The 25,280-nt window shown below is 56.7% G+C and overlaps 1 protein-coding gene across 8 annotated transcripts; it reads left to right on the top strand.

Annotated features, from left to right (window-relative positions):
• Nucleotides 1-6,171: 6,171 nt before the first annotated feature.
• Nucleotides 6,172-22,533, top strand: ZBP1 (Z-DNA binding protein 1). 8 transcript variants are annotated; one of them, XM_030309328.2, is made up of 9 exons: nucleotides 6,172-6,251; nucleotides 7,096-7,338; nucleotides 10,400-10,621; nucleotides 11,181-11,246; nucleotides 11,624-11,809; nucleotides 13,015-13,179; nucleotides 14,791-14,997; nucleotides 15,981-16,214; nucleotides 21,710-22,533. In XM_030309328.2, the coding sequence occupies exons 2-9, from the start codon at nucleotides 7,305-7,307 to the stop codon at nucleotides 21,949-21,951; spliced, it is 1,356 nt and encodes a 451-aa protein (XP_030165188.1). In that variant the 5' UTR covers nucleotides 6,172-6,251; nucleotides 7,096-7,304; the 3' UTR covers nucleotides 21,952-22,533. The 8 variants fall into 8 exon arrangements, 6 of the variants coding, with proteins under 6 accessions (XP_030165188.1, XP_030165189.1, XP_030165190.1 ...); XM_030309329.2 differs by having other exon boundaries at nucleotides 11,624-11,797; XM_030309330.1 differs by lacking the exons at nucleotides 6,172-6,251; nucleotides 7,096-7,338 and adding exons at nucleotides 8,092-8,332; nucleotides 8,438-8,648.
• The last annotated feature ends 2,747 nt before the right edge of the window (nucleotides 22,534-25,280 follow it).

The raw sequence follows: 25,280 nt of genomic DNA on the forward strand, positions 1-25,280 counted from the left end.
TACAAAACGATCAAGTATCAACTTTCCTGTCTCTGATAGGCTCGATGAGTCATGCTCGGCGGCGCAAATGTTTAGCAGAGAGAGGAATGCTCCTTACCCCTCACAGCCGCACGGCCACATACCTGCTCACAGTGCTGGAAATAACTTAGCTTAGATTCTAGAGCCTGCCGGTCTGGGCTGGAGCTCCACCTTAACCACTCACGAGCTCTGTGATCTTGACCGCTTTACTCAGTAATCTGTCTTGTCTGTAAAATGCAGATTTAATATGACTAACCCCTCCCTTGCAGGATTGCCAAGGGTTCAGTGAAATAATGGAAATGGGGTCTCTAGCAAGCTCTAAGTAAATACGGTTGAACCTTGAACAACACGGGGGTTGGAGGCACCAAACATCTTGTGAAATCAAAAATCCACGTATAGGGGCACCTGGGTGGTTCAGTCGGTTAAATACCTGACCTCGGCTCAGGTCACCGTCTCGCGGTTCCGCGAGTTTCAGCCCCGCACTGGGCTCTGTGCTGACAGTTCAGAGCCTGGAGCTTGCTTCAGATTTTGTGTCTCCCTCTCCCTCTGCCCCTCCCTTACTTGTGCTCTCTATCTCAAAAATAAATAAACATTAAAAAAAAAATTCACGTACAGCTCTGACTCCCTAAAAACATAACCAGTGACCAGGGTGCCTGGGTGGCTCAGTCGGTTAAGCGTCCAACTCTTGATTTGGGCTCAGGTCATGATCTCAGTTTGTGGGTCCGAGCCTTGTGGCGGCCTCTGTGCTGACAGTACAGAGCTTGCTTGGGATTCTCTCTCTCCCTCTCTCTCTGCTCCTCCGCTCGCACTTTGTCTCTCAAAATAAATAAATAAACTTCAAAAAAATCCACAAAATCCCACCAGAACTAGTGACCAGAAGGCTTACTGACACCATGAACAGTCAGTTAACGTGTTTTGTATGTTACACAGACACGTTTGTTTGTGTATAGTATTATATACTGCATCCTTACAACAAAGTAAGTTGAGAAAAGAGAACGTTCCAAAGAAAATCACAAGAAAGAGACAACAGATTTACCGTACCGGATCGCATTTACCAAAAAGAAATCTGGGTGTAAGTGGATCTGCACAGTTCAAACCCTTGTTGTTCATTAGGTCAACTCTCGGAACAGGAAATCCTTTTTCAAAAAAGAAAGAGGGGCGCCTGGGTGGCTCAGTCGGTGAAGCGTCCGACTTCGGCTCAGGTCATGATCTCACGGTTTGCGGGTTCAAGTCCCACATCAGGCTCTGGTGACAGCTCAGAGCCTGGAGTCTGCTTCCGATTCTGTGTCTCCTCTCTCTCTGCTCCTCCCCTGCTCACGTGCTCTCTCTCTCTCTCTCTCTCTCTCTCTGTCTCAAATAAATAAATAAACATTTAAAAAATTTTTAATAAAAAGTTACACACTAACATGTGAAACTGTTCTATTCTCGACGCAACCCCTGTCCCCCTCGGCACACCCCCATCCACAACCCAGGAGGGGCCACAAGTCCCAGAAGGGCAGGACTCCTGCGCCTATGATGTGCGTCTCTGCAATTCCCCCATCATACTTTCTGTGCATAGAAGTCTCAGCATCTCAGGCCTATGGATGTTTCAAGAGCCTTTGAACATGTTTGAGCCCCAAAATATGGGGTGGGGGAAGGGAAGGGCCACACACTGCAAAATCAGGATCCATAAATGTTTAATTAAACGTCCAGGAAACCTAGCTCATTAATTGCTTCCTCTAGTCATCATAAAAATGTCATTACGCTTCATTATATTTGAAACGAATTTATAGGTGAAATCTTCTCATGTTGCCAGAAATCCCAAGAACACTGGACGCCCAGTGAAGAAATCATGGCCAATTGTAATTAATGAATTACTTGTAGGCAAATAATTTTGGTAGTAACATCATCGAAATCTCTTTTGATTATCAAAATAAACGTTAGATGTGAATTCATTCCAGTACACTTGTTGGGATGTCGGGAAGGGCTTTCTGCAGAGAGGTGGGGGTGGGGAGGAAGCGAGAACAGCCTGGTCGTGGCCTCACCTCCCTCCCCTTGCCCGTCTCTCGCCAACCTTCCTCAAGCGCCACGGCTACCTTTCCCCAACTCACCTTGGAGGAAAATCTCCCAGTGGCCTTTTCTTTGTTCCCAGCGAAAAATCTCAAGTTTCTACCACGGCCATTGATGCCCCCGGCCCCTGCCTGCCCCGCCCCACCCCCCCACTCCACCCCGGCTCACTTTCCTGGCCAGCACAGCTGGGAAATGTGGGATAGCCTGGACCTGAGCCACTCGTCAATCTTGAATTGGGCAGTGTGGCCTCTTCTACGGCTGGAGCGAGAAGCAGATCCAGGAACGAGCGAGGGGAAGCCTTCTTCCTCCCCCACCGTGGGCCCCAGCTCCAGGGCTGGGGTGAAGAAAGCACAAAGCATTAGTTGCTGAAAGACCGGAAGAAATGGGGACAGCTCTGTCAGGGCAGAGAAGGACAGCTGGGGATCACAGAATGATGATACGAGTGGCTTCTGTTTACGGAGCTCGTACCATGCGCCCCGAGCTCCGGGAGGCCCGGATGTGTGACTGAAGTAATTGAACTTCGGCAATAACCTCAGAAAGGTAGTTGCTGCTTTGATCCCCTTTTCCAGCAGGAGAAACTGAGGCTGGGAAAGAGTAGTGACTTGCCCCAGGCCCTCATCTAGAAGGTAGGGGTGCCAGAGCCCGAGCCCCACGTCTGTCCAGCTCCGGTGGGCGCAGACGATAAATAGAAACCCACTGAGCTCTGCCCTGAAGGGCGGCGAACAGAGTCAAGGCCGATCCGGACGGGGGCTGCCACGGAGAACCCGCTGCCTTTGACAAAGCGGCTTCCCCTGGTCTTTGGTCCTCACCCTCTGCTCATAGCTCCTGTAACCGTGTGCACTCCCTGTCTGCCCTGGCCACCTCTGGATCTCCGGCCTTTGCCCCCGACCGAAGACGCATCATTATCCACATCTGGTGCCTTCAGACCTTTCCACTCCCTCCCCCGAGGTGAAGTCACAGCGAAAATGTGAAAATAACATCCAAGCTGCCTGGTAGAAGGGAGACTGGGTTTTGCCAACACAATGTGCAGTAAAAATATCTCTTAAAAGAGAGAGAGAGAGAAATTTAAAGACTGGAGATCAGCAACATGTAATTATCATCTGGTTTGGGCGGAGAGTTCTAATAGTTTCCAGAAAAACACAAACCATGAAAAAGGAATGTGCTTTCCAAGGCAAAAAGAGATTTGGGCTCCGGCATGTAGTGGCCCCATCTTGGAACTCCTGTGGCCTCTGGGGCCCTTCCCACGCAGAGGAGGGAGGCACCTATTCCCTTCCTCTCCTGGTTTGCCTTCCGCACTGCACAGGAGGCTCTGAAAATGTGCAGACTGCCCTTGAACTCAGCCTCCAGCCTGCTCAGTAGATAGGCTTTTGTGAGTGGCCATACCTACAGGCGCAGAGGGAGTATCCAAGCTCCTTCCTTGGGGGACCAACAGAGCCTCAAAATGGCAGGGACAGCTTGCTTTCCTTCAATACCTGTAGTCTCCTATTTTGAAATCATAGCCCCCCCCCCCAATTTTAGCTCAGTGCATTGTGACCCAGAAAAAGCACCATCTCTCCTTGCCTTCCTTGCTGGGCCATGGTACTAACGGGATGTCAGTTTCACATGTGTGCAACTTAAGATACTTATCCTTCTTCTTTTTTTTCTTTCCTGCTGGAAGGAATGCAAATGTGATGGCTGGAGCTTCAGCAGCTATCCTAGATCATGAGGCCAACCTGGGAATGGAGGCCACAGAGGGCAGAACAACAAGATAGCGAGGCCAGAGACCCAACACCATGGTGTGCCACGCCAAACCGGGACCGCCTACCCTACTGTTATGGGAGAAAGAAAGAAGCATCCGCATTGTGTAAGCCACTGATATTTGGGTCAAAGACAATCTTTAGAGTTAAAATTACCTTGACCCAGCAATTGCACTACTAGGCATTTATCCAAGGGATACAGGTGTGCTGTTTCGAAGGGGCACATGCACCCCAATGTTTATAGCAGCACGATCAACAGTAGCCAAAGTATGGAAACAGCCCAAATGTCCATCGATGGATGAATGGAGAAAGAAGATGTGGTCTATATATACAATGGAGTACTACTCGGCAATCAAAAAGAATGAAATCTTGCCATTGGCAACTTCGTGGATGGAACTGGAGGGTATTATGCTAAGGGAAATTAGTCAGAGAAAGACAAAAATCCTATGACTTCACTCATATGAGGACTTTAAGAAACAAAACAGGGACATAAGGGAAGGGAAACAAAAATAATATAAAAACAAGGAGGGGGACAAAACATAAGAGACTCACAAATATGGAGAACAAACTGAGGGTTGTTGGAGGGGTTGTGGGAGGGGGATGGGCTAAATGGGTCAGGGGCATTAAGGAATCTACTGAAATCATTGCTTCACTGTATACTAACTAATTTGGATGTAAATTTTAAAAAATAAAAAATAAAGTTAAGTTAAAAAACAACAACAGGGGCGCCTGGGTGGCGCAGTCGGTTAAGCGTCCGACTTCAGCCAGGTCACGATCTCGCGGTCCGTGGGTTCGAGCCCCGCGTCGGGCTCTGGGCTGACGGCTCGGAGCCTGGAGCCTGTTTCCGATTCTGTGTCTCCCTCTCTCTCTGCCCCTCCCCCGTTCATGCTCTGTCTCTCTCTGTCCCAAAAATAAATAAAAAAAAAAACATTGAAAAAAAAAAACCAACAACAGCAACAGCAAAATTACCTTGAAAACCTCTTCAACTGAGAAACGCAGTTCAAGACAATCCAGATCTTTTAAGTGAGAATCCCACCCCACGCGCTAAGACACTCCCAAATTCCAGACCTGTGATGGAATGCTAGGGAACGCCTTGGGTTTTTGTTTTTGTTTGTTTGTTTGTTTCTGGTGCCTAAAGTTATATTGCAAAGATGCATCACGTCACATTTTCCAACTTTGGCCGCCCTTGAGAGCACCGATTAAGTGTTAGATGGGATGTGCTTTATCTGATTTATTATCTCTGTTTTATCATTAAAGAAACCAAGGCCCAGTGAGGCAAGGACCCAGAGCTAGGGAAGGACAGGGCTGTAGCTGGGACCCGCCCGGAGAAGAAGGCACAGTCCTTGTCTAGGTGCACCTCCCAGGAGTGCTTGGCTTTCCTACTGGTTCCTGCTGCCCCAGAGCCAGTGTGCAAGCCCCACGTGGCTTCAGGATGGGGCGGGGAGGGATGGGGACACAGGGAGACAGGGGCATGAAGGGACAGAAAGGGGCCATCCAGGGGCACCTGGGTGGCTCAGTCGGTGAAGCATCCGACTTCAGCTCAGGTCATGATCTCACGGTCCGTGGGTTCGAGCCCCGCGTCGGGCTCTGTGCTGACCGCTCGGAGCCTGGAGCCTGCTTGGGATTTTGTGTCTCCCTCCCTCTGCCCCACCCCTGCTCATGCTCTGTCTCTCTCTGTCTCAAAAATAAATAAAAAACATTTTAAAAATTAAAAAAAAAAAAAAAAAAGAAAGAAAGGGGCCATCCAAACACTGTCCAGACAGACACAGGCCATGAGGGTGCCAGCCTCCACCACTGAAGCACAGCTCGACCTTCCAGAAGCGAATCTGACCCTCAGGATTCAGCCTGACCTGCAACCCTACATAGGCGCCCGGCTCCAGGCTGGGGTCTCAGGCCTCTACCCTAAGAGGTCAGCAGCATGCAGGGAAGGAGCCAAAGAGCCCGGGTAAGAGAGGCCAGGGAGGATGGGCGGGAAGCCCGGAGTGGGACCAGAGTGAGACCAGACGGAGTCGGGGTTTCCCTGGGAGATGGTGACGGGTGGGAGGTCCCCCTACATCAATGAGACCACGAGCGGCCCCGGGGTCCAGGTTGGTGATCGAGCGCCACCTGGTGGCGCGTCGCGGCACGGCGCCCCCCCAACCTCCCAATGGGGGCTTCCCCAGAGCCTCCTCCCTGAGGGCGCCTCCGCAATCACCCTCCACACCCCCGTTACCCCGCATTTAAAGTCAATATTGCCGATTCCTAGGCAGAAACAAGTTTTCGGTTTTACCCCAAAGAGGAACAAAGCACCATAGTAATTTCCTGTTGCTACTGAGAGTCCCACGAGGCAGGGGCAGGGCTCAACCTCCCCTGGGACGCACGCCCCGCCCCCAGCTCAAGGCTGTGAGTGATCTGGGTGCCCTGTGGGCGACGGGACTGTCCCAGCTTGCTCTGCAGACACCGCTCCAGGTGAGCCAGCCCCTCCCTGCCCAGACGTGCTGGGGCAAAGTCCCCCGAGGGCAGGGCTAGACCCTCCCCAGGCCTCTGCCGCTGGGACCCAGAGCCCAGAGACTTCCAGGGCTGAGTTCTTGCCCCTCCTGGCCGCCTGGCGACTGCAGGCCCCGGTTTCCCCTTCTGCTACCTGGTGAAGAACAGTGGCTCGGAACTACCTGGGAGTCAGTGGCCCCTTTGAAATAAATGAAAGTGATGGGTCCCTTTCCCGGGTATGTGGGTGCCCAGCTGGGCTCATGAACGGAGATGGCACCCGGGCATCTGGCCAGACTGTTCAACTGGCTCATCCCCTTTAGTCCTCGCTAAAGGAGATGCAGCTACTTTTTCATTTAGCCCCGTTTTACAGATGAGGCAACCGAGGCACCACTAGGTTCCGTAACTTGTCCAAAGTCGCACAGCCAGTAAATCGTGGGGCTGGATGAGAACCCAGCCTTGGACAAGTGACCCCCTCTGACCTAAGCCTCAGTCTCCCCTCTGAGAAAAGAGATCAGGATTGGCCCGTCCCCTCGGGCAGTGAGAGGGGCATACAAGATTGGAAAGCATATGGTAGGTGCTCATTAAAAAGAGCTGTCATTGTGATACACACACGAATGGTTCCAGGTGCCTCGGCCCATGTGTGGGCACCAGGGTGGGCCGCGGTGGGCGCCCAGAAGGTCCGGAAAGCCCCGTGTTTCCAGAGAATGCTCCGGGCTTGCCAATCTCAGCTCCTTCCTTCCAGCCGGAGGCCTTGCTCATTGATTCTGCTTTCAATTTTGTTTCTTCCTAAAGCCACACACAGGAGTTTCGTTTTCTTTTTCACCAGAAAGCCGATCGGGGTGACTAGGCCTGTTTCTGGAGCGTGGACAGCAAACACCCGGCCAGCTGACGTGTCATCCCTTCGCAGCTGCGGACGCACCGAGTTCAGCCACGCAAGCACCCCTCGCCTCCACCCGGCCCCTCCTCTCCGAGCCCCCGTGCGGGGGCCTCCCGCGCTGTCCCCAGGTCTCCGGGCATCTCGCGGCGGCCACCAGCATGGCCCAGGCCCCCGAGGACCCTGGCGAAACAGGTACTTTCTCCCTTCTAAGGCATAGTGGGGGTTCCCAGTGGGACTTTTACTTCTCTTTCTGGCTCCTTTCCTTGGCCGAATCACAGCAACGGTAGCCAACCACACATCCCTAAGCGCAGGGGTCAGGAGAGAGGAGGCGGGCCCAGGGACCGGTCGGGGAGGACCTGCTCTGCCCCGGTTAGTACCGTCTGCACACATCTCAGGAGCCCTCAGGGGCCAGCGCTGTGAAGTTTGCATTTCATACAGGAGATCACTGCGTCCCGCCACCACAGCCGACACTGGGCTCTGAACTCGTGTTCATTTTAAGAAATAACGAGTTGCTTTGAGAAGAGGCGTCCGGGGACACCTGTGGTCCCCTTCTTCCTCAGATACCCCTTCACTCCTGGAAGAACAGACCAAGGAACCACACGCTGAGCAAGTGCTGTGTGCTAAAGGGCTTGTGGGCTGTGGGCTGTGGGCGGTTTTTTCGTTTTGTTATCATTAGCTCATTTACTCCTCACTACAATCTTGGAGGTAGCTGCCCTTTTTTTTTTTTTTTAATTTAAAAACTTTTTTTTTTTTTTTACATTTATTTATTTTTGTGAGAGAGAGAGAGAGAGACAGAGCATGAGCAGGGGAGGGGCAGGGAGAGAAGGAGACACAGAATCCGAAGCCGGCTCCGGGCTCCGAGCCGTCCGCACAGAACCCAGCGTGGCTTGAACCCGCGAGCCGTGAGATCGTGACCTGAGCCGAAGTCAGACGCTTCACCGACTGAGCCACCCAGGCGCCCCTGGGGTAGCTGCTCTTATCCCCACTTTGCAGATGGAAAAAGTGAGGCACAGAGAGGCCACATAGCCAGCGGATCGCAGAGCTGGGGCTCAAACCCAGGAAACCAGCCGTCAGGGCACCAAAAAGAGGAAAAGCGGTGTGCTGGGGAGGGGTGCCACCACGGTGCAGCCGAGGGCCGGGGCTGGTTTCCAGGTTTCTGTTGTATGTCCCCCCGGGGGACACGCAGGTACTCACCACTCAGTAGCTGCACTTAACTTCTCCCTTCCAGGTTTTTCTTTCCTTACCAACTTGTCACTTACACCTCATCCGTTTTGCAACTTCCCGTGTACAGATTCACCAGCCCGAAGGCCCAGCACAAGAGGCCAGCCAGCCCTACGGACTTGGCCTTCACTTTGACCTGCTTGGGGTGGAGGTGGAGGGAGGCGAGGAGGCCTACCCAGGGGCAGGCTCTTCAAGAATCAGAACTCTTTTCAAGACAAGGCAGAGTCAGGCTTGCTGTTGACGGCTGGGGCTCTCCGGCCACTGGAGGCAGAACTTGGCAGGTGAAGGGGGGTGGGGGTCGTCCCCGGGTGTCCCGACTGCACTTCACCTGCGGCCGGCAAGGACGGACATGTCTGATCACAGGGCAAGCCTCACGGCCCAGCTGCGGAGGCAGCAAATGCATCACCCCTTCCCCGACCAGTGTTGCCACCAAGGAACCCGGGAAAAACCCAGAAGGCAGATGGGGCTGTTGCAAAGGGCCCCGGGTCTTCCCTGGGAGGGTCTTGCTTTGCATTTCTCTTGGGCACTTGGGGGACAGATGTTTCCTGGCAAAAGCTGAGGCTGCTGCCCACAGGGTTCCCTCCAGCTTGCCGGGCACTGCGTGTGCCCTGCTTTCCTCTGCCCACAGAGCTACCGGCCTGGGTTTGTGGGAGCCTGTCTGAAAGCAACAGGGGCCATTCAGAGCCCCTGGGGTTCTGCTCAGGGTCGTGAAGCTCAGGAGGGGAAACAGAGACCCGGGAGGGATCTGTCCGTGCCCTGCCCTGGGTCCTCTGGGCGGACACTTGTCCCAGCGGTGGGTGGAGTCACTGGGTCACTCGTTTATTCAAATGCTGTTTCCTGAGCACCTGCTGCTGTGGACCCGCAATCACAGCAGGGGGTCCCCGGAGCCATTCTGCAAGGGCCCCACCCGCATAGACAGCACCCCACTCCCCCGGACATCCAGGGCGGCTTCCCATAAGAGATGGTGTTTGAGCGAGACCCGGAGGCTGGGTGGATGTTGGGGGGCGTAGAGAGGCGGGAGGGTGTTTCTGGCAGAGGGGGCATTACGTGCAAAGGCCCGGGGGTGAGTAGGCTGGAAAGAGCACGAGGGCTGTCGAGGGAAGGGTCCGGCTGCCGGTGGTGGAATTGCCGTCCTCCGGGAGACGGAGGTGAGGGATGGGCGGGGGGTGGGGGGGCACAGAGGGAGACAAGGGATTGGAGAGAGCGGGGAACAGTGTTTCTAGGCCTCTCTGGACCTGGGCTTTGGGGAGAAAGATCCGTTTCCGAATGTCTTTAGCTTTCTGGCTTGGATGCCCACCACCACTGACGTGGAAGGGGAGGCCCCGAGGACGGACAGAGGGCGCAGGGGGCGGCGACAACAGGCCTCCCAGGAGGGACTTCGCCTCCCTCGCCGCTTCTTCCTGCTCCTCTGCCCTCAATCTACCCCACCCTGCCACCTTCCGCTCCCCTGTGCTCTGAGGATGTCTGAGGGCTGAGTGCTCCCCTCCCCCCACACCCCGCCCCTTGCCCTCAAGCGCCCGCACCAGGCAGAGGATGTTCAGAAGGCTGGGGTGCCTCCCCTGGCCATCAACCTGTCTGGCCAAGGTCCTTTCTTTCTTTCCTTCTTTCTTTCTTTCTTTATTATTTTTTAATGTTTATTTTTGAGAGAGAGAGAGAGAGGGAACACACGAGCAGGGGAGGGGCAGAGAGAGAGGGAGACACAGAATCCGAAGCAGGCTCCAGGGCCTGGGCCATCAGCACAGAGCCCGACGCGGGGCTCGAACTCACGGACTGTGAGATCGTGACCTGAGCCGAAGTCGGACGCTTACCTGACTGAGCCACTCAAGTGCCCCTGGCCAAGGTCATTTCTGAGCAGCCCATCTGCCCGTCACCGAACAGAGGCGTTGTTAGTGAATGTCTGCTCGGGTCTCCGCCCCTGCCTCTGCCCTGGACCCCTCGCACGGGGACCCCCCCCCCCCCGCCCCGAGCTTCCGGCCCCGGCTTGATCCAAGGGAGGCTCCGTTCTCTCTCTGCCCCCCTCTCCTTCTCCCAGACCTCGAGCAGAGGATCCTGCAGGTGCTGAGGGACGCTGGCTCCCCTGTGAAGTCCGTCCAGCTGGCAAAGGAATGCCAAGTGCCCAAGAAGAAGCTCAACCAAGTCCTCTACCGGATGGAGAAGCAGTCGAAAGTCTCCCTGGCGGGCCCGGCGATGTGGCGCCTGGGCGAGGGAGGGACCGGAGAAGTGGTCCCCACAGAGCCGGCCCAGCTCAGCCAGGGTAACCTGCCTTCCGGGGGGTCGGGGTGGGCCCAGCGCGAGCAGTCCCGGCAGCGGACGAGCGAGGTCCGGGCCTGGGTTCAAATACGGGCCCTGCCCCTCGAAGGTGCGTGGCATCCCCTGGCCGTGCCTTGATTTCCTTTTCGGACCACCGGACGTGACAGCAGGCCTGGGGCTGCCAGGGGGCGAGGCGGAAAGGGCCCAGCCTCGTGACCGCGCGCGGCAGGCACTCAGCAGAGCCTGAATAGTGACGATATGGGCACGACGACGATAAGAATAGAACAGACTTAGCTCCTCCGTAGTTCTGCAGGGCAGAGACCAACAGGGCCGGCTTTCGTCAGGCGCCCACAGCGGCTGACGGTGGAGACAGGTGGAGGGCACGCCTGCTCTCCGCCCAGAGAGCTGGGTCGGCGGAGGAGAGGCAGGGCGGGTCTGGAGGCAGACTTGTTCGGCCCTGGACGCAGAGGCCGGCTCTCCCTCGTGCGGAGGCCGCCTTGGTCCCGTGGAGTCCCCGTCCCCTCTCCTGCCCCTCCACCCTCCACCCACCTTTCTTTCTCCAGCGGTGAGGCCCCAGCAGGACGCAGCCGCGGTTCCAGAGGCACCTGACCCTCAGCTCAGCGAACAGCGTAAGCACCCCCGTTTCCTTTCAGCTGCCGGGCCCCGGGGCCCCTGACCCCAAACCCTCCTGGGCCCCTCGAGATGTTACTCGTGCCCCACCCACCGAGGGGTCCCCACACGGTATCCGGGGGGGAGGTTCAGCCCGCACAGCGGAGGACGCGCGCGGCCAAGGCGCCCTCTCTCTGATCAGTGGCCGACATCCACTGCCCGTCGGCCCCCGAGCCACAGAACGACCTCCGTGCTGTGATATGACCACGTCCTGCAGACGGGGAAACTGGGCACAGGGGGTCCGGGGCTCCCCCACGTCTGCACAGCCAGCAGACAGTGGAGCACACAGATTCAAGCTCCGGGGTCCCCCTTAACCACCCACGGCCCTGCCTCGCAGAGAAAGCCATCTACAGGTTTCTGGAAGGCGCCGGGCCCTGTAAGGCCCTGATCATCGCCCGGGCCCTGGGAATGAAGACAGCAAAAGAAGTCAACCCACACTTGTATGATATGAGAAAGAGGCACCTTCTGAGTCTTGATGAGAAATCAAGTCTATGGTCGATTTATCGACCAGGTAGGTCCCCAGGTAGGTGGGGCAGGGTGGTGGAGAGAGAGCGTAACATCCGACGCTTGGTCCTTGCCTGGGCGCCCTGCCAGCCCCACCTTCCTTGCCAGACCTTCACAGAGGCTTGCAGGGGTCTTGCGGATGGATCACTAGAAGGGGGCGCCAGGAGGGCGGGTGTGCTGGTGGGAGTGACCAAGGAGGGCTTCCTGGAGGAGTGGCCCGAGGTTGCAGCTGCAGAAAGCAAGGGGCCAGGAAAGGAGGTGGCCCGCTCCTAACTGTCTCAGCCCCGGGATGTGGGGCTCACCCTGAGTTTGCTAACAGTTTTCTCTCAGCACTTTGCCCAACGTGCAGTTTCGAAGCTGCTGGAAGGGAAGGCTGGGCTCAGACACCCACAGGGTGGGGGCCCGGGTGACCCCTCCACCAGGTGCGGCGGGCGCGGGGCCCCGCATTTGGGGTCCACGAGGACGTTCTAATTTCTCTTACTATCAGAAGAAAAGATGAATATTGTAATAATAATAAATGGTTAATCACGACCCCAGCTTAGATTATATTTGTCTCTCATCCCAACACAGTCGCGAAATGTAATTTTGAATATTTTTTATGGAGAAAGGGACCCACAAAGACACAAGAGCTCAGGGGCCACAAAGGTGGGACGTGACCCTGTGTGCGGAGGCGGCAGAGGCCCCGGCAGGTGCCCACCTGGCCCCCATGGGACTGACACCCAGCTCAAGGCCCCCAAAGGGGGTCTCAGCGTCCCTGGCACGGTCGCATGTGACAGGGCCAGATCTTAAACACTGGTGAAAACTCTGAATTCTTAAAAATGTCCGGTGAGCCAAACAAAGCTCATCCAGTGGCCAGAAACAGCCCGTGGATGGCCACCTTGCGGCCTTCTCTAAAGGGAGAGGGGTCCTGGGGCTCAGGGGACGCCCGCAGAGGAGGAGGTGAGCAGTGAGGCTCCCAGAAGCCTCCTGAGGTCGGCAGAAGACGCACAGGTAGGGTGACCCGCTGTGGTGATGTCCAAGCAAGGCTCATCTGAGACCCCTGCGGGGCTTGTTAAACACGACGGCTCCTGGGTCCCACCTTGGACCTACTGACTCGGGACCCCCGGGGGGGGGATGTGGGGGAACCTGTGTTTTAACAAGCTCCACAGCGGATTTTGTCGCGGCCATCGGTATTTGGAACCCCCGGAGAGGTGCAGAGGGCTTGGGTGGAATATTATTTTGCAGATTGTGGAGGAAGAAGCGAGTCCCCCGCGATTATTTACCAGCAAAATCCAATCAACATGATCTGTCAGAATGGACCAAATAACTATATTTCCATTGAGAACTCGGAAGACATCCAGATTGGACACGGGAACGTCATAGTGAAGCCAACCGCCTCTGGGGAGAATGGTGAGTCCTCTCAGAGGCACCCTCAGAGGGACCCGTAGGGGCACCTGCTCCCTCTGGGTGGGGGCCGAGAGGGGGACATTCAGCCTTTTTTATTTTTTAATTTTTTTTTAATGTTTATTTATTATTGAGAGACAGAGAGAGAGCATGAGTGGGGGAGGGGCAGAGAGAGAGGGAGACACAGAATCCGAAGCAGGCTCCAGGCTCCGAGCTGTCAGCACAGAGCCCGACGTGGGGCTCGAACCCCTAAACCACGAGATCATGACCTGAGCTGAAGTCGGACGCTTCACCGACTGAGCCACCCAGGCGCCCCCCAGGACATTCAACCTTTGAGGAAAAAGGGCAGCTTTCACATCTCCAAGGTCATCCCTTACGGCCTTCCTGAGCATGAGGAAGTCTTCCTGCACACCTGGATCAAACCTCTCCTGCTTTCCCTTCATCCCGATAACCTTTTGCCTCTGTTTCAATGGGATCTGATATTTTTCCATGAGACATAGCTTGGTTCACTCTCCTCCAGTAGAATGTCACAAGGGGTCATTGTAGTATTTTGTTTGTTCTAAGACACCCTTTCCCCCCACATTTTAACGGCTTAGAAACTGGGATGCACCTGGCCAGTGGCGTCCTAGTTTTGATAAAATACAATCCCGCAGAAGAGTGTTTATTCCATGCCAGGCCCTGGGGTGAGAGGAGACGGGGCCACCTCTCGGACCAGCCGTGGAACACGAGGGACAGCATCAGCCTGAAAGCCGGAATACTCCCTGTGACCTCAAGACAGCCCTTCCCTACTCTGGGCCTTGGTTTCCCCAACTGTGAAATGAGGAACTTTGTTTTAGAATCTGGATCAATGGTTCCCCAACCTTAGTCCTCCCAGTTTGGGCCATGCCCGTGTCGGATTATTTTCTTCATGTTGTTAAATGGTTTCCCTTTTTATCTACTCAAATTTATTTTATGATTTTACCTTAAATCTTTTAAAAAAAATGTTTATTTTTGAGAGAGAGAGACAGACAGACAGACAGACAGACAAAGGATCCAAAGTGGGCTCTGTGCTGACAGCAGAGAGCCCGAAGCGGGGCTTGAACTCAAGAGCCGTGAGAACGGGACCTGAGCCGAAGTCGGATGCTCAACCGACTGAGCCACCCAGGCGCCCCACTCGAATTGATTCTAAAGTGAACTTTTATAGCACTACTTGAAGTTAAAAACCAGGCGGTTTACCATGAAAATAAATACTGAGAAAATAAAGTAATGTCAGGGCTCTAAATGCTCAGTGTTGAGGGGGCGTTAAAGATATGCCAGCACCTGAGGACACCTGCCCCGGGGGGGTCAGAGGGTGGAGGGCACTAGGGGGCAGAGGCTGTGCTCACTGACTGGGTTTTCGAGTGCCCCGGTGACGCGAGGCCCCAGTCATAAAAACCCGGGGACCCCCACACTGACTGTTCTGCTGGGCCCCCCTGCTCTCCATCAATAGCCTGAAATGCTCATTCCCAGTCTGGCAGCGACCACAAAGAATTCAGAGGCCTGTCTTCTCCGTCCAGCCAGGACTTTGTATGTATGTGTGTTAGGGAGGTGTGGGCAGAGGGTGGGCGTCAGAGGTCATGTTGCTGTGTCCCCTGCTAGGTTCCGTGGCTCCCCTCCACCTCCCTCCAATGGCACCAGCTGATCCCCCGACGCAGAGTTCCCCGGCTGCAGCCTGGGCGCCCCAGGACATCCGCTTGGAGAAGTCTGTGCTCAGACGGGTGCTGCTGGGACATGGCAATGAGATGAGCCTTACCAGTGCCCCGGCCGAAGGCCCGGCTGCCTGCAGCCCCTCCGGCAGCCCCCCAGGTAACCCATCCCTCCCCCACCCCACCCCATTCAGCCCCTCGCTGCACGGAACGTGAGCCAGTCTTTGCGGGGAGAGAGGCATGATGGGAAACTCCTTTCCTTCCACCAGGAGGCTGTCCCACAGAGTAGAGCAGGTGGGGTTTTTAGAGCTCGCACTCAGGATCCCATTCCCCACCACCACCCCCGCTCAGGAAACCTCAGTTTCTTCATCCGTACAACAGACACGGGGCAGCAGAGGCCAGACCAGCTGAGGCAGAGTCAGAGGAGATGGCCAGACTGGAATGGCATCTAAGGAGGGTAGACAGGAGTCATCTGAGTACCAGATGCCCTACTAAGCACTGTCGATGGTGACCAGAGAGCCCAGGCTAAGTCGTCCCCAGCCCTGGTAGTCCAGAGACAGGCCAGGGATGAAAGACAGCAAAGAGGCCAGGGAGCACCAGGAGGAGAGTTTCCAGAAGTGGGCAGGCCGATGAGGTCAGGGAGCTCCGTGGGGACCGGCAGCAGCGGTCGGTGGTGACCTGAGGACACAGAGGAGGTGGGAGGAGGAGGAGGGGAGACTGTGAGCAAGTCTTGTCCAAAGTTTGGATAGGAAAGGGGCCAGGTGGGGGCTGGGGGAGGCTGGGGACAGGCTATGGTTGCATGAAGGTTTTAACCAAAGGAGGAGGCGGCCTTCCGGAGCTGTGGGGAAGCCAGCAGCAGAGACGGGAGCAGGTGGCAGGAGGGGGCGGTGGCCGAGTCCCAGGGGAAGGGTGCAGGTGGCACCTGGGGGGCAGTGACCGCCAGCAGTCCAGGCTGTGTGCAGAGGCACCGAGGGAGGCAGGGTCTCTGCTGTGGACCAAGCCTGGTCTGGCCCACCGGGGGGGACCTTCAGGGAGGCGAGCGGGCCAGGGAGGACTTGAAAGCCAGGCTGGGGGGTCAGGGTTTGGGGGCCACCATCCAGCTGCTTGTGCAGCCCTCCTGACATCTCTGTCTCTGACCCACAGTCTCTGCCACCACTGTTGGCTCAGGAGCTTCGTTCAAAATTCCAGGGTCCAAACCAGGACCTGACTGCAAGGCGGATGGGATCCAGAGAGTCCACATCAGTTCATGCTTCCTTGAGGACACTGCCATTGGCAACGGCAACAGAATGACTGTCGTCTCAGGGACAGCTGGTCCAGGAGGAGTTGCAGAGTCTGAGGACAGCAGAAGGGGCCCTGAGGAGCTGGACAAGGATGCAGGTGAGCCTGGGACAAGGTGGGCCCTGTGTTCTCTCTCTCTCTGTCTCTCATCCATCCATCCATCCACCCACGTACCCACCCATCCTCTACCCATCTCTCCATCCCCCCATCCACTCACCCATCCATTTACCCATCCATCCATGCATCCACCCACCCATCTGTCCATCCATCCATCCATCTTCCACCTATCCATCCATCCACCCACCCACCCACCCATCCACCCACCTACCCATCCATCTATCCACCCACCCACCCACCTATCCATCCATCCACCCATCTGTCCATCCATCCAGCCATCTTCCACCTATCCATCCATCCATCCACCCACCCACCCACCCATCCACCCACCCACCCACCTATCCATCCATCCATCCACCCATCCATCCATCCATCCATCCATCTATCTATCCATCCACCCACACATCCACCCACCCATCCATCTACCCACCCACCCATCCACTCATCCACCCATCCATCATCCATCCATCCATCCATCCATCATCTACCTATCCATCCATCCATCCATCCATCCACCCACCCACCCACCTATCCACCCACCCACTCATCTGTCCATCCATCCATCCATCCATCCACCCATCCACCCACCCACCTATCTATCCATCCATCCACCAACCCACCCACCCACCTATCCACCCACCCATCCATCTGTCCATCCATCCATCCACCCACCTATCCATCCATCCAGCCATCTGTCCATCCATCCATCCATCCATCCATCCATCTTCCACCTATCCATCCATCCACCCACCCACCCACCCATCCACCCACCCACCCACCTATCCATCCATCCATCCACCCATCCATCCATCCATCCATCCATCTATCTATCCATCCACCCACACATCCACCCACCCATCCATCTACCCACCCACCCATCCACTCATCCACCCATCCATCATCCATCCATCCATCCATCCATCATCTACCTATCCATCCATCCATCCATCCATCCACCCACCCACCCACCTATCCACCCACCCACTCATCTGTCCATCCATCCATCCATCCATCCACCCATCCACCCACCCACCTATCTATCCATCCATCCACCAACCCACCCACCCACCTATCCACCCACCCATCCATCTGTCCATCCATCCATCCACCCACCTATCCATCCATCCAGCCATCTGTCCATCCATCCATCCATCCATCCATCCATCTTCCACCTATCCATCCATCCACCCACCCACCCACCCATCCACCCACCCACCTATCCATCCATCCACCCATCCATCCATCCATCCATCCATCTATCTATCCATCCACCCACACATCCACCCACCCATCCATCTACCCACCCACCCATCCACTCATCCACCCATCCATCATCCATCCATCCATCCATCCATCATCTACCTATCCATCCATCCATCCATCCACCCACCCACCCACCTATCCACCCACCCACCCATCTGTCCATCCATCCATCCATCCATCCATCCACCCATCCACCCACCCACCTATCTATCCATCCATCCACCCACCCACCCACCTATCCACCCACCCATCCATCTGTCCATCCATCCATCCACCCACCTATCCATCCATCCAGCCATCTGTTCATCCATCCATCCATCCATCCATCCATCCGTCTATCTATCCATCCACCCACACATCCACCCACCCATCCATCTACCCACCCACCCATCCACTCATCCACCCATCCATCATCCATCCATCCATCCATCCATCATCCATCCATCCACCCACTCATCTGTCCATCCATCCATCCATCATCTACCTATCCATCCATCCATCCACCCACCCACCCACCTATCCACCCACCCACCCATCTGTCCATCCATCCATCCATCCATCCATCCACCCATCCACCCACCCACCTATCTATCCATCCATCCACCCACCCACCCACCCACCTATCCACCCACCCATCCATCTGTCCATCCATCCATCCACCCACCTATCCATCCAGCCAGCCATCTGTTCATCCACCCATCCATCCATCCATCCATCCATCTATCCATCTGCCCATGCATCTATCCATCCATCCACCTATCCATCCACCCATCCATCCATCCATCCAGCCAGCCAGCCAGCCAGCCACCCACCTGTCCATCCATCCACCCATCTGTCCATCCATCCATCCATCCATCCATCTATCCATCCATGCACCCATCCATCCATCCAGTCACCCATGCATCCACACATCATCCATCCATCCATCATCCATCCACCCACCCACCCACCTACCCATCCATCTATCCACCCACCCACCCACCTATCCATCCATCCACCCACCCATCTGTCCATCCATCCAGCCACCCACCCACCTGTCCATCCACCTGTCCATCTATCCATCCATCCACCCATCCATCCATCCATCCATCCACTCATCTGTCCATCCATCCATCCATCATCCGCCTATCTATCCATCCATCCATCCACCCACCCACCCATCCACCCACCCATCCATCCACCCACCCATCCATCCATCCATCCATCTATCCACCCACACATCCACCCACCCATCCATCTACCCACCCACCCATCCACCCATCCACCCATCCATCATCCATCCACCCATCCACCCACCCATCCATCTACCCACCCATCCTCTACCCATCTCTCCATCCCCCTGACCACTCACCCATCCATTTACCCATCCATCCATCCATCCATCCACCCACCCATCTGTCTATCCATCCATCCATCATCCACCTATCCATTCATCCATCCATCCATCCATCTATCCACCCACCCATCCACCCACCCACCTATCCATCTATCCACCCACCCATCCATCCATCCATCCACCCACCCATCTGTCCATCCATCCATCCATCATCCACCTATCCATCCATCCATCCATCTATCCACCCACCCATCCACCCACCCACCTATCCATCCATCCATCCATCCATCCATCCATCTATCTATCCATCCACCCACCCATCCATCTACCCACCCACCCATCCACCCATCCACCCATCCATCATCCATCCATCCATCCATCCATCCATCATCCACCTATCCACCCACACATCCATCCATCTCATCCGTCCATCCATCCACAGTCATTCTCAAGTCTCCCATTTCCTGATGTCTGGAAGGCAGTAGAGGTCATAGCAGAGAGCAGCTCTGGAATCAGTGTATGGAGTGAAATCTTTTTAGCCAAGCGACCTAGCCCAGCACTTAGCTCTGAGCCTGTTTCCCATCTGTGACATGAGGATGGTAATTGCCTGTGGCTTCTGGTCGTGGCGAGCACTGGGTGGGCTCTGTAGGCAAAGCCTCAGCCCTGTGCCTGGCCCTGCACGTGCTTTCAGGCAGCGGCCAATATCATTACCATTGGTGTTATTTTAGGCCTCATGGGAAGCACTGGGGCGCCACAGTGAGTGAAGCTCTGTCTCAGAGAGAGGTTAACCTCTCCCTGCAGGGTGGCCGCCACCTGCTGGAGGCTTAGCACACGTGCAAGGTGGGGGGGGGGGCGTCCTGGCTGGCAGGAGGCACAGACAGACCCTGGTTTCTTCCACCTCGGTGCTGTCCTTGTCTGTGGGCAGAGGGGCTATAGAGGGCCAGCCATTCCCCTTCGACCAAGCACACCCACGCTCCTGGTTTCAGTCCGACGGCCTGCCCTTGGCCTCACGAGGGGCTGGGAGATGTCACCTGCGCCCCGCTGAGACTCAGAGGAGGGGGCTCCACAGCCAACAGGACGACAGGGCTGCAGTTAGCCGCCTAGCCACAGCTCCGGCCCCGGTTGTGGGGCCAGGTGACTTCAACTCTGCTGCACAGGCAGAAGCAAGGTGGTGGCGGCAGGGGGAGGGTGTCCCGGTCTGGGGACGAGCGTGGGCAACAGGTGAGAGCAGGATGGCGGGTGAACCGAAGCGTCAGTGTGACCCGTGCACGCTTCGTGGGGGGCAGAGGCCAGAGCACAGCTCCAGGCCCCATGGAGACGTTGCCATTTCTTCAGGGCCACGGGGAGCCACGAAGGAGCTCTGAGCAGGAGAGGGTATGGCAGGATTTCTGCCTTCAGTGTGAAGGAAGGATCGGGGGAGATTGCAGCTCCTGACTCTCTGGGATTGGGACGAAGGCGTCCTACTGTCCCTGTCGCGGTCGGAAACCCTAGACTGGCTGGTGACTGGTGCCCTAGCCGGCATCCACCTGCCCGGGGGGCATCTGTGCTGGATGCGAGAGGGTCCTGCCATCCTGATGGCCAGGACCTTGAGCTCCCAACAGGGAGGGGAGTCAGTAGGGAGAGGGCACCCTCTTCCTCACTTCCCGGAAACCTCCACAGAGGCACACAGGAGCCCCAGGGGTCGTGGACCACCCCCACGTGGTCTTAGGACTGGCCAAGACCCTCTCGATGGAAGGAAATTCAGCCCTCCGTGTTTGAAAAATTTTGTCCCTCCCCAAGGGCTAAGCAGTGGCACTGACGAGGCCTTATTCACTCTGCACCCCTACCCACCCTCCTCGTTGGCCTGAAGAAGGTCTAACTTGTCACTCAGGTGATGGGCAGGATCCCGTCCTGAGAAGTGTAACGTCTGGCAGGTTTTCCTTTTCTCGGGGTGGGGGGGGGGGATGGTTAATCACAGACCGTCAGTGCTGTGGACTGTGGCGCCCTCTTTGGGGTGTCTGTGAGCTGAGGCGCCTGCATGGGCCGTCAGCAGGGGCGTGGGGGGCTCTCGGCTGCCCGCCTGCCCGGCTCGCTGCTGTGACGCCCGGATGGGTGACATGATCTGGGGGCCCCGGTGTGACGTGGAAAAGTGAAGCTCCTTGTTCAACGTCCGAATCTCAAGACACAATGGAGCTTTTTTTTTTTAATTTTTTTTAATCTTTATTTATTTTGAGAGAGACAGAGCACGAACGGGGGAGGGGCAGAGAGAGAGGGAGACACAGAATCGGAAGCAGGCTCCAGGCTCCGAGGCATCAGCACAGAGCCCGACGCGGGGCTCGAACCCACGGACCTCGAGATCATGACCTGAGCCGAAGTCGGACGCTCCACCGACGGAGCCACCCGGGCGCCCCAAGACACAATGGAGCTTTAAACTGAGTGAGCACTGGGTCCCTCTGAACGCAGGCCCAGGCCACGTGGCTGTGAAGCTGGCCCTCCTCGGAACCTTCTGGAAGACGACCCCTCCTCTGTGCGGTACTCCTCGGTTGCTCAGACCACTGGGTCTTTCCAAGAAATGATGCTGCAGCCACCTGAAGGCTTCTTCCGTCTTTCCAGTGTTAGGAAGAAGCAACTCACTCCCTCATTCAGCAGTTCTGCCCCTGTCCCCGCTCTGAAACGCTCGCTCACCTGGACTTCCAGCCATGAGCAAACCAGATAAATAGTCCAGGAAGGACCGGAGACAGCTCACAAAGCAAGAGAGACTGTGGCACTGTGAGCAAACCAACAGTGAAACCCGGGGAGGGGCGGGCAGTGCCCTGGTCCCCAGCGAGCCAGATCGCTCCGGTTATTTGGGGTGAGGGGGCCCGGGTGTCCCTTTGGCAACAGTTTCTGTCTTCCCCAGGACCCCTCTCCGAAGGTGCGGAGCCCAGAAGGGAGTTCCCTCTGGACCCGGCCTCCTCCCTCAGCACCAACGTCTCGAAGCTCATCTCCCACCTAGAAGCCGTGACTCTTGAAAGCAGGGATCCCCACAACGCCGAAGACGGCGGCCGGGTGGACAGAACCCCAGACGTGGCGTCCCAGGGGGAGGTCGAGCCCAGAACAGACAGCCAGCCTCTCTCGGAAAGAGCAGGCGAACGCCAGTGAACCTCCGGTACTATGCTTTCTGTGCTCCGTAAGTGTCCTTTTCCGCCTTCTTGCCTCCTGACACGCGAGCGGCAAGGGTCAGCGTTTGGGCTGGGCCTGGCCTGGGGCTGGGTCACCTCTGTCCCTACCACCACCTTAGCCTGCCTTCCATCATGGCTGCCCACTCTCCTGTCACTCAAGACCTGACTTCCTCAAGGCGTGTTATGGCTGCCTGACCTCTTTCCAACTCGACCTTTCTAGAACTTCCCTACCTTGACTTTGATCTCTTGGCCCTTAGCTGAACTTCCAGAAAACAGATCCCTCCCGTCCGGGCCCCAGTGGGAGTCACTGGCCAGCCCACGGGCCAGGGGACCTCCGCTGGCCAATCATCAAGGAATGTTTGTCTTACGCCAGCATGGTGCTCGCGGGTGGACGGGGTTCCCTTGGAAGGGCTGTGGGCGCAGTGGCATTTCCAGAACAAAGGAACGGAGTGGGGTTGGTTCAGAGGACACTCGCGGAGGGATGATGGGAGGAAGACAGAGAAGGACAGAAGAAGGTGGTGGTCAGCCGGGCAGGGCCATTGTGGACTCGTGTGCTCCACTCGTTACGCCCACGACATACACAGCTACACGTGCACTGCCCCTCCCAATGCCACGCCTGTACGTCACTCTCTTTTGTGTTAACTCTACTGGACCATGACTGTCCAACGCCCAGGAGCCACGTCCCCTGGGGCTAGCATCCGCCTTGGTGGAGGAAGGGCTGGCTCATCACAGAGACTCAGTCAAGGAGGTCACTGACCAGGGGAGCCTGGGTGGCTCGTCGGTTAAGCGTCCAACTCGATTTCGGCTCAGGGCATGATCTCAGGGTTTGTGGATTTGAGCCTTGCGTCGGGCTCTGCGCTGACGGCCTGGAGGCTGCTTCGGATTCTCTCTCTCCCTCTCTCTCTGCCCCTCCCCCACACGCTCTCTCTTTCTGTCTCCTTCTCTCTCAAAATAAATATATATATATATATATATTTTTTTTTTTAATGTCACGGAACAAACCTTTATGCCTTTTCAACTTGGCTGGGAAGATCTTGAGTGCCTCGACACGTTGATCAGTGCCCGGACCAATATATAGCACTTCTGGTATGTCCCCTAAAGGGGACGCGTCCTAAGGCATTGTTTGAGCCCCTGGATCCAGCCATTCCTGAAGCAGGCTCTGTCTTTGCTCCTGTCCATTAGATGAGCCCATGTGTCCGTCTCCTTAGTGTGGAAGTCCGCTCCAGGCGGATTTCAGTTTCCCAGTGTGGTATGTCCCTCTCACCTCTGCCGCCACCTTTCCTTAGCTCTACGCTACTCAGCCAGCAGGTCTCGGCTGAGACGCGACCTCGTCCAGGAAAGCTTCCCAAGCTCTCATTCCAGCCTGTGTCTCTTCGCTGCCCCTGAGGCCTCCTGTGCTTCCCTGTCAAACCCGTGCCATTGCCTTGTTACTCGTCTGTCTCTCAAAACTCACTTTGTTGTAGATGACAGAAAGCTGGGACCCACTTCCCACAAAAGGGGATGTGCTGACTCTTCTCATGCAGACAAGGCCAAGCACGAATCTTGCTTCAGGAACGTCTCCATCCCGGAAGGCAGACAATGTCTCGGGACGCAGCCTCCCTCTTTCCGTCTCTCTGCTCTGCTCTCCTCTGGGTTGGCAAAGATAGCCCCTGGCAGCTCCTGGCCCCCACCCTGAGCACCGCTTTCCAATAGCCAAGGCCAAGGTGGATGGCTTGGGTCATGTGACCACCTCCCAGCTGAGGTCATTAGCCGGAGCAACGGGATGCTGTGATTGGCCGACTGGTGTCACATGATCTATCCCTGGCACCAGGACGGGGGTCAGTCAGCCACCCCCAAGTCACCTGGCTTGAGGGCGTGGCCAGTGCTCTAAAGTCACAGAAAAGGGACAGGCGCGGAGCTCAGAAGTCCACCGCATCTCCCCCGGCATCGGCCGGTGAATTCCCTGGGCACGGGGGCCCGGTCTCTTCCCTCTGCACCCCCGGTGAATGCTGGACAGACCCCCTTCCCTGTGCGCCATGCAGCCTGGCCCTGGGGCTGCCGGCGGAGGGCGACCCAGCCCTGACCGCGGCGAGCACTTCGCAGTCGGCGGGAGAGGCGGGCATCGCCATGGGTCCCGAGCAGGACTAAGCACAGGGGGGTGGGGGAGGGCGGAACCCCCCAACACACTGTCTGGGAGGTCCCCGAGGCTCTTGGGGGAGGAGAAACCCGTGAGCCCATTCTCCCACCCCTGGCGGAGCGAGGTCGGGTGGGGTGGGAACGACGTTCTAGGCGGGACCATGGGCGGGGCAGACGCCCGGGACCGGAACAAGGGACCTCGTGCAGAGCTCCATCGTGGGTTGGGTGCTGGAAAGCACGGTGCAAAGAAAACGTGCAGGAGGTTGGCTGGAGGGAACCAGGTGCCCGACCACGTGTGCCTGGGACTTTGGGCTCCACCCTGAGCGCTGTACAAGCCCCGCCCTACCTGTCTCCCAGGGACGACCTGGCGCCCCACGGGCTGGAATTGCCGGGCCTGCTGGGGGACAGTTCTCTCTGCCACCGTGTTGACCTGGGGCCCCCAGATCATTCCCCCCGCCCCCGGGATATCCGCTTGGCCCACGTGCCACCGGGTCTAAGGGGCTGGAGATTGGGTTTGGCTCGCTGCGTCTGGCATCGTCTTTCGTCTGTGGCGAGCTGAAAACGGCTCGCCTCCAAGTTTGCCCCAGGTCTGTGGTTAACCAGGCCCTGTCAGCGGAGGATCCAGGATCCTCAGTCCTCACCGCCAGCCCCCGGCCGGAGCGCTCCGGTTCCTGCGAGATCTCCCCTCTCTGTATAATTAATTCGCGGTAAACACGCTGACAAAGCACTGCCAGCGGTTAATGGGGGCTGGAGGTGAAGGTCAACGCCGGGCTCTTCAGGAGAGAAATTAACTAGCTACCATTAGCTAGCCGGGAATGATGAAGTCCGTGCAGCCCCCCGCCTTTTGTTCTCACCAGCCCGCCACCCACGCAGCCTCCCTTCCTCCCTGAGCTGGGCAGACAGAGTTTGCAGTCCCCGGACTTGAATCGGGGGCAGTCTGCTGCATGAGTCAGAGGTGGTCTTCCCGAACCACCGCAAACTGCTCAGAAATGCAGTTCTGTTTTCTCGTCCAGCTTCCCTACTTGTCTCGGGATGAGCCCAGGTGGGACCCCTCACCTGGGGGGCGTTAGCCGACAGCCAAGGTGGGGGACTCTGAGCAGCCAGCAGTCTAGGGAGTCGTTCGGGAGCATCTTGGCTGTGACAGAAACGGGGCTCACCTAGACTTACCAAAGAATCTGTTTGCTCGTGCCACTG

This window comes from Lynx canadensis, chromosome A3, assembly GCF_007474595.2.
Source record: "Lynx canadensis isolate LIC74 chromosome A3, mLynCan4.pri.v2, whole genome shotgun sequence".
NCBI classification, from domain to species: Eukaryota; Metazoa; Chordata; class Mammalia; order Carnivora; family Felidae; genus Lynx; species Lynx canadensis.